Source organism: Poecilia reticulata, linkage group LG8 (assembly GCF_000633615.1).
Source record: "Poecilia reticulata strain Guanapo linkage group LG8, Guppy_female_1.0+MT, whole genome shotgun sequence".
Taxonomy (NCBI): domain Eukaryota; kingdom Metazoa; phylum Chordata; class Actinopteri; order Cyprinodontiformes; family Poeciliidae; genus Poecilia; species Poecilia reticulata.
In genome coordinates, this window is record NC_024338.1 from 20,882,271 (window position 1) to 20,889,423 (window position 7,153).

General features: G+C 39.8%; 1 protein-coding gene across 1 annotated transcript; it reads left to right on the plus strand.

Annotated features, from left to right (window-relative positions):
* The first annotated feature begins 326 nt into the window (after positions 1-326).
* LOC103469113 (sarcalumenin) lies at positions 327-7,135 on the plus strand. The gene is made up of 10 exons (XM_008416624.2): positions 327-624; positions 1,041-1,152; positions 1,786-1,879; positions 2,030-2,084; positions 4,003-4,143; positions 5,244-5,404; positions 6,020-6,118; positions 6,206-6,351; positions 6,667-6,838; positions 6,927-7,135. The coding sequence occupies exons 1-10, from the start codon at positions 507-509 to the stop codon at positions 7,041-7,043; spliced, it is 1,215 nt and encodes a 404-aa protein (XP_008414846.1). The 5' UTR covers positions 327-506; the 3' UTR covers positions 7,044-7,135.
* The last annotated feature ends 18 nt before the right edge of the window (positions 7,136-7,153 follow it).

The window sequence follows — 7,153 nt, forward strand, 5'->3', positions numbered from 1 at the left end:
ATGTAGATATCGTGTTGGTTTGTCCAAGCCATAAATCCCAAAGATGTATCTTAAAGTTTGTGTTTGTGGCATGAAAAATGTGAAAAAGTTCAAACTGTATAACATTTGTCAGGACTGTATTTTTTTCATTTTACAAAATATTTAGACACAATTAAAAGGAAAATAAACAAAATGATTAGAACATCTTTGATTAGAACAGTTATTTAAATCATAATTTGATTTATTTATTTGTTTAAAAAAYTTCACATTAACATACTGTAGAGAGATTGAAGTTAGCAGTTGTGGGAAGGGGTGTTGTGAGTCAGCTAAGAGGGAAACTACATTTCCCATAGATCTTTGAGACAAACGACGCCCAAAGCTGACGACGTGGCTGAGAAACGTCTCATCACCGGTTTTCAGCGGACCGGGTTGATTCAAATCGTAGAGCAGGCTGTTCTCTCATAGTTCTGGACTTGTAAAAGCTCTAGCGGTCCTTTGCAACTCTTTGACCTCATCACTGTGCAGTTATGTCGGGAAAAGTCAAAGGCCGAAGTGCGGCTAACGCGGACTCCATGGCTGGCGGAGTGTCCTGTGATGAGCGCATCTTGCGGAATATTCATCAGCTGTACACGGAGGCGGACAGCGGTGGGTTACATCACTTGATTAATACCTGTTCGTAATGCAGCTGCTCTTTTTTTAATTACAGTGTTTGAGATAAAGTTTGTTGTTACCCCGGTAACGCGCTGGAGTATTTCTGTTGGAGCTAGGTGTTAGCTACTTGCTAATAAGGATTTTGTGATTTTGGCTGACGTTGCACTTGGAGAGGTTGATGCTAATCAAGTTAGCCACCTCTGTTTTTAACCTGCATAAAATAATTTGTTGGACAACTACGTTGTTTAATGCAAGTGTAACAGCTTTTGTTTTATCCCTTAGGGTTCAATCTTAGCCAGGTGGACGGGAAGACATTATCACTTCTTTATTTTAACTTTATTTTTTATAGTAGAACCAGCTATAAAACAAACCCTAATAGTAGTTTTGCCTGTGTTTTGTATTYTCTACAGGGTTAATTCCAGTGGCTGAATCTGTTGGTGTGAAGCTCCTTCCACCCAGGAAAAAAATCACGGTGATGCTGATGGGCAACCACTCAGCAGGCAAAAGCTCTTTCATCAACTGGTAAATATGGKTGTCCACTTTGACCTCTACAAACGTCAATGTATTTTACTAGAATTKAGTATGTTTAACACAAAGGGTAACATAATTTTGAAGGTTTTATATAGAAAAATCTTAAAAGTGTGACCTGCCTTTGTATTTAGCCTGCTTTTACTCTGATGCCACTAAATGAAATCCAGCTCAACCAAAGGCTTCCTGAAATCACCTGAGTGAAGTGAATAGACACCACCTGTGTGTTATTCAAAATGTTTGCAAGATAAAACTGGTGAACAAACATCATCGTTAAGTCAAAAGAACAAAGTAGACAAGTCAAGGGTTACTTTACAACATGTGTGCTACATTTTAAAAGAAAAACACCAGGAGTCATAGACATCTATAGTTATGCGCTGCGTACAAGAAGAAACGAAATACGAAATCAAACATTTTTCATGCATTATGTTGGCCCAATCAAAGTTTATTAGGAATCTGTGTGATGTGGAGAAATTGGTTTAGGATTTTAACGTTAGATCTTGATTAAATACCCTGAAGTTTGTTGTTGTAATGTGACAAAGTGTGGAATAGTTCAACAGGCTTCGTCTCCTGTGATCCATTTTAAGTTGCCCCATATTTTCACTCGCATGCATTTGCTGTTCCCAGGTATGTGGAGGAGCACATCCAGCGCACTGGGGTGGCTATTGAGACGCAGGGCTTCAGCTTTGTTACAAGCGGTCGCAAAAGAGAGTCCCTCACGGTGAGCGCAACATCAGCAGATTATCTCTGTGGAACAGRAATGTTGTTGGTCAAGGCATTAACACGCACATTCTTTTTTCTACCCTCCTGTCGTTATTAGTAGATTAATGCAGGAACAGTGACAAAAATGTGGTTTTGTTTCCATCTTTAGGGAAATGCAACCCTTCATCTATATCCACATTTCAAGCCTCTGGAAGAGTTCAGAGGTGAGCTTTTTGATTCATCGCCACCAAAAAATGCGCTGGCTGCTTGTCTCGAGAAGTTGCTTAAATGTTATATATATATATATATATATATATAGTGGTGGGAAGTAACGAAGTACAAGTACTTCGTTACTGTACTTAAGTAGATTTAATAATGGGTACTTTCTACTTTTACTCCACTACATTTTACAGTAAGTATCTGTACTTTCTACTTCACTACATTTCTACAAAAGAGTCGCATTACTCGTTACATCCAAGTCGCATTGCGCTTTTTTTCCGTTAAAATGTGAAGTTCAGGGATTTAAGGTGGCGCCGTAAAATCCAAGCAATAATGTGACTTAGTGTCTGTTGTCACCCATCGGCTCCACCTTTACTCGCACGTGGAGCTCCAGACATGCGCAGTGGTTTCCTCTGAGCGGGAGGAGATGTCTGTCTAATGTATGTAATATAATAGCGCTGCATAAATCATAAGATATGGCGACATGTAAAATCAGCAGCGCTTCGCTTTCACAGACGGTGGGACTTCGTCCAACTTTTAGCGTCACTTGGAAGGAAAGCTTAAAGAAAGGTAAGATCTGTGGACGTGATGCTAGCAAAGCTAGCTGTACAGAGACACACGTTGCATCTGCCATGAAAAAAAGTTGTCACTCATGCGCTGAATTACTGTGTGGAGGTGTTGACTGAGGTGTCGCATATATGGGACAACGCTGTGACCAAAGTGCAATAAAGTAATATGACATTCATGGACGATCCGATTCTTCTGGACGGATCTTGACTAAGTCCTATAGTGCTGAAGCCTCACTGAGAGCCGTTCTTTGTTCTTGTAATGCTCTGCGTACACTTCAGTAGCTATTTTATTTCATGAAAATATTTTTATATTTAATTGGTGAATAAATAAAACAAGAACGTAAGAACGCAGAGCATGATCATTGCTCTTTGTTTTCGTCACCTGTCATGGTGGCAGACGTTGCAGCAGGAGGGAGGATGAGAACAGTCACGGTGCTCCTCCTTCTTGGTTACTTCTTGCTTATTGGGCCTTGGACAGTGTTCATAGTTGAGCGTTGTTAATTGCTATGTTTAATGGTGCAATTTCTGACATTGGCAATATGGGCAACCGCCCAGGGTGTTATTTTTATAGGGATGGCAGGAGACCTCTGTGTATTGTGGCACAGAGATGAAAGCAAAACAGAATGAAGAAGAGTTTGAATTGTCACTGGTTAAATTTATTTCAACTCTAAGTATTTAATATCTAGGTGTTTTGATGGGAAAGTGGATCTTTCAGATCAATTTGAGAAGCAGTTTTGATAGGTGCACTTAATTTTATTGTCATGTAGCACGGGGTGCTGGTTTTGATTTGGTCTTGGGTTCRGTGGTCTAGACTACAACTCTGCTACGTGGCTCTTTGGTTCCATGTCCTCCTCTGCCAGTTGGATTTCTTTCTAAATAAATGTGTGGCAAAAAAAGTGAAGTTCATGCTGTTAGGACAGGAGACCAGATGTTTCCATCCCTGAAATTATGATGCATAGAATCACATATCTAAGTCTAAACTATGTTACAGAGTAAACTCAATAAAAACATGCTTTATCTGTGGCATTGTTCATTAAAATAGCACATTACTGATGTATTAAAATTAAATACGATTGGTTCACTTAATGATATTAGTGATTAGGTAATGCATTCAGCAAGTACTTTTACTTTTAATACTTAAGTATTTTTAAAAGCCAGTACTTTTTTACTTTTACTTAAGTAAAATGTTAATGTGGTACTTTGATTTTTWCTTAAGTACATTTTTGTCTGTGTATTTGTACTTTTACTTAAGTAMATTTTTTGAGTACTTTCTCCACCACTGTATATATATATATATATATAAATACTATGCTATTTTTCAAATGGTTATCCGACCTTTTAAATTCTCCTCAAGGTGTTTCAGAGTACCTGAGCACAGAGATCTGCACATCGCGACAGAAGCGGTTCAGCCTGGTGACGTTTGTGGATTCTCCAGGCTTGGTGGATGGAGATATGAAATATCCCTTTGACGTGGACGAGGTGATCCTCTGGCTGGGTGGGTTCACACAAAAATGCTTCCAATCATTTGAACTTAGATCTCCATGGTCAAGTGCCCTTCTTCCAGCCTGATGGATTGTTCCACTTCCTGGTGTTGCATCATAAGCGGTTCTCTCCCCTATTCAGTTGTTTAAATCTCAGCAGAAATCGACAATTTATTCTCTAAACAAATGTAAGCGCTGTTTCCCAAATGTGCACATTGTTCTTAGCAAACACATTTAAGCAATATTACAGAAAAAGTGAAATTACAAATAAATGTGCAGGTGTGAAAGAAAACATTTTAATAGTAGCAATGAGAAATGACTGGAGGAACATCAACACTTTTCCATTTTTAAAGGCTTTCATTCATTCCTATTATCCTTCTTTCTTTTCTACTTTTCATTTGTTTTGTGTACCATAATTTTTTTTCTTATAGTCTACTCCTGACTTATGAGGATTTTAAAAAAGTTTAGCCTACTTGAACCCCATTTTTTCTTGTCTTTCCCATTTTTAGTAGTAACCTTAAGAGTCAGTTGTGTTTGTGAGATATATTTATGGAAAGCAGAAAGTCGTGGATTAAATATGTAAGCTTCCTTCATGGTGTTAAATTTTAAAAAGTCAAACTTACTTACAGTATTATGTTATGGTATTTTTATAAGAATTGTTATGGATAGCATTAATTATTGGTCTATTAAAAAGAGGATTTTTCAAACATTTCAGCTAATGCTTTAGAAATGAAAGGTAAAAATATGTAAGGGTTTTCACGTTTCTTTTTCAGATATGCCTTCATTTTATTTACTATGAAATACTGAATTACTGAATTTACTTCACATGTTCAGCTCAATATGAGTAGAACAGGTTATTCTGAAGCTTTGCTCTCTCTTCTTTTCTTTTGTAAACAAAACCATTTATTGCCTCAAAGAAAAAGATGAACCTCCAGTTTTCTACTCCAGCTCTTACAAAGAACCGACTTCTGTTTCTCAGTGACTAAGCAATATAATGATGTACTCTAATATGTAATTGTTTTATTTACTCTTGATCATATATTTATGACCCTTTTTTTGCTAGATGATTCTGTCTTCTATGGAAAATAATGTATTTTATTATTGTTACTTTCAGGGGAACTTTGTGACCTTATGCTGGTTTTCTTTGACCCCATGGGTCAGGCTCTGTGCAAGCGCACCCTCAACATTGTGGAGTCCCTGAATGAAAAACATGGCGACCGGCTACACTTTTACCTGAGCAAGGCAGATGAAGCTGGTGGAGAGTCAGACAGACAGGTAAACTCAGCTGCAGCTCTGTCCAGGTGCTCTTCTGCATTGGTCTGGAGGGGAAAATATTCATATGTACTACACTTTTTCACATTTTTCTTTTTCAAAATGGTGGCCCACACATGTAGAAACAAATGTGTGGTCCACCATTGCACAGTGGCGCAGTTGGTAGAGCTGTTGCCTTGCAGCAAGAAGGTTCTGGGTTCGATTCCCGGCCTGGGGTCTTTCTGCATGGAGTTTGCATGTTCTCCCTGTGCGTGCGTGGGTTTTCTCCGGGTACTCCGGTTTCCTCCCACAGTCCAAAAACATGACTGTCAGGTTAATTGGCCTCTCCAAATTGCCCCTAGGTGTGAGTGTGTGTGTGCATGGTTGTGTGTCCTGTGTGTCTCTGTGTTGCCCTGCGACAGACTGGCGACCTGTCCAGGGTGTACCCCGCCTCTCGCCCGAAACGTTGGCTGGAGATGGGCACCAGCACCCCTCCCGACCCCACTGAGGGAAAAAGGGTGCAAGAAAATGGATGGATGGATGGAGTTTAGGCTGAAAGTGTGGATGACTGTAAAGTGGTATTTGGTGGAAACCACTTCCAGATAGACAAATTAATACTTGTTTTTGTAATTATGTTAGAGAGTAATGATGCAGATTGTTCAGGAGCTCTGCAAAAGACCAGGACTCAACAAATGTGGATTCGACATGCCCACCATTTACATTCCCAATCCCAACAAGGTAGGTCAGATTTCTGACGTTAAACATGTGCATGTAAAATCAATCATTACTTGTTTTTATTCATCACTTCTCTGCCTCTGTTTCCAGCCCAGTCGCTGTGTGAACCAGATTGAGGAGGTCTGTCGTGCCATCGAGAAAACCATCAACCAGACRGTCCAGAACACCCTCAACTCCCTGGAGAAGGACTGTGAGCTCATCTGCGAGGCCATCACGGATAAACTCATCAGTGACAGGTAAAAAACACACTTCACAACTTATTTCTATGATCTTTTTTTTTCCCCACTTGTCTCATTACATTTTATTTATTTTTGAGTACTAGGTTTCTATCATATTTTTGATAGTTCAACAATAGCATGGAATTTGTCTTTTTGAAATCATGAATAAACTTAATAGTCATGCAACAAATGTAGAGATCGTTTTTAACTCGGATGTCTGGAAAGACCTTGGAAATTTGAGTTTGGAAATCGGTGAACATTTGTGGAAATRTTTSAAGTGCTCCCTGGATCAGTGATGCTTTCAGAGTGTAACCCTGRTCATTTGATCCACAGGCAGAACAGTTTGCAGAACAGACGCGCTCGCTGCCAGAGCTGCTTCCTGTCCCTGTTGGGTTTCTGCATCCCACTGGCTCTGCTGGCCTTACTGTTGCTGGGGATGTTGTCCAAAGAGCTACTGGACATGGCTCTGGGCCAACAGGGCAGAGAGACTCTCTCGCTGTATCTGGTGAGCGTCCATCAGGTGCAGAATCAACCGCTTTGTTGCCGTTTTTTAAAAGYGTGGCTAAAACTTGTGGCTTCTTTGTGTTGCGCAGACTCCAGTAGCGAAAATATTTGACTCCTTGTCTGGGGAACAGCAGCTTTATTCCGGCGGTGGACTGGTCTTTCTCTCCTTCCTCCTGCTCATYGTTGCTCGCTTTGCCCTCAGGTAGGAGGCATCAGAACCATCTGTGCCTTCAGTTTGATCAAATATAACTCGGTCACTGTCGAGTGTTTGTTCTTTCTTCTTTTCCCCAAGAAATATGCAAGTATGTTTTTTTTT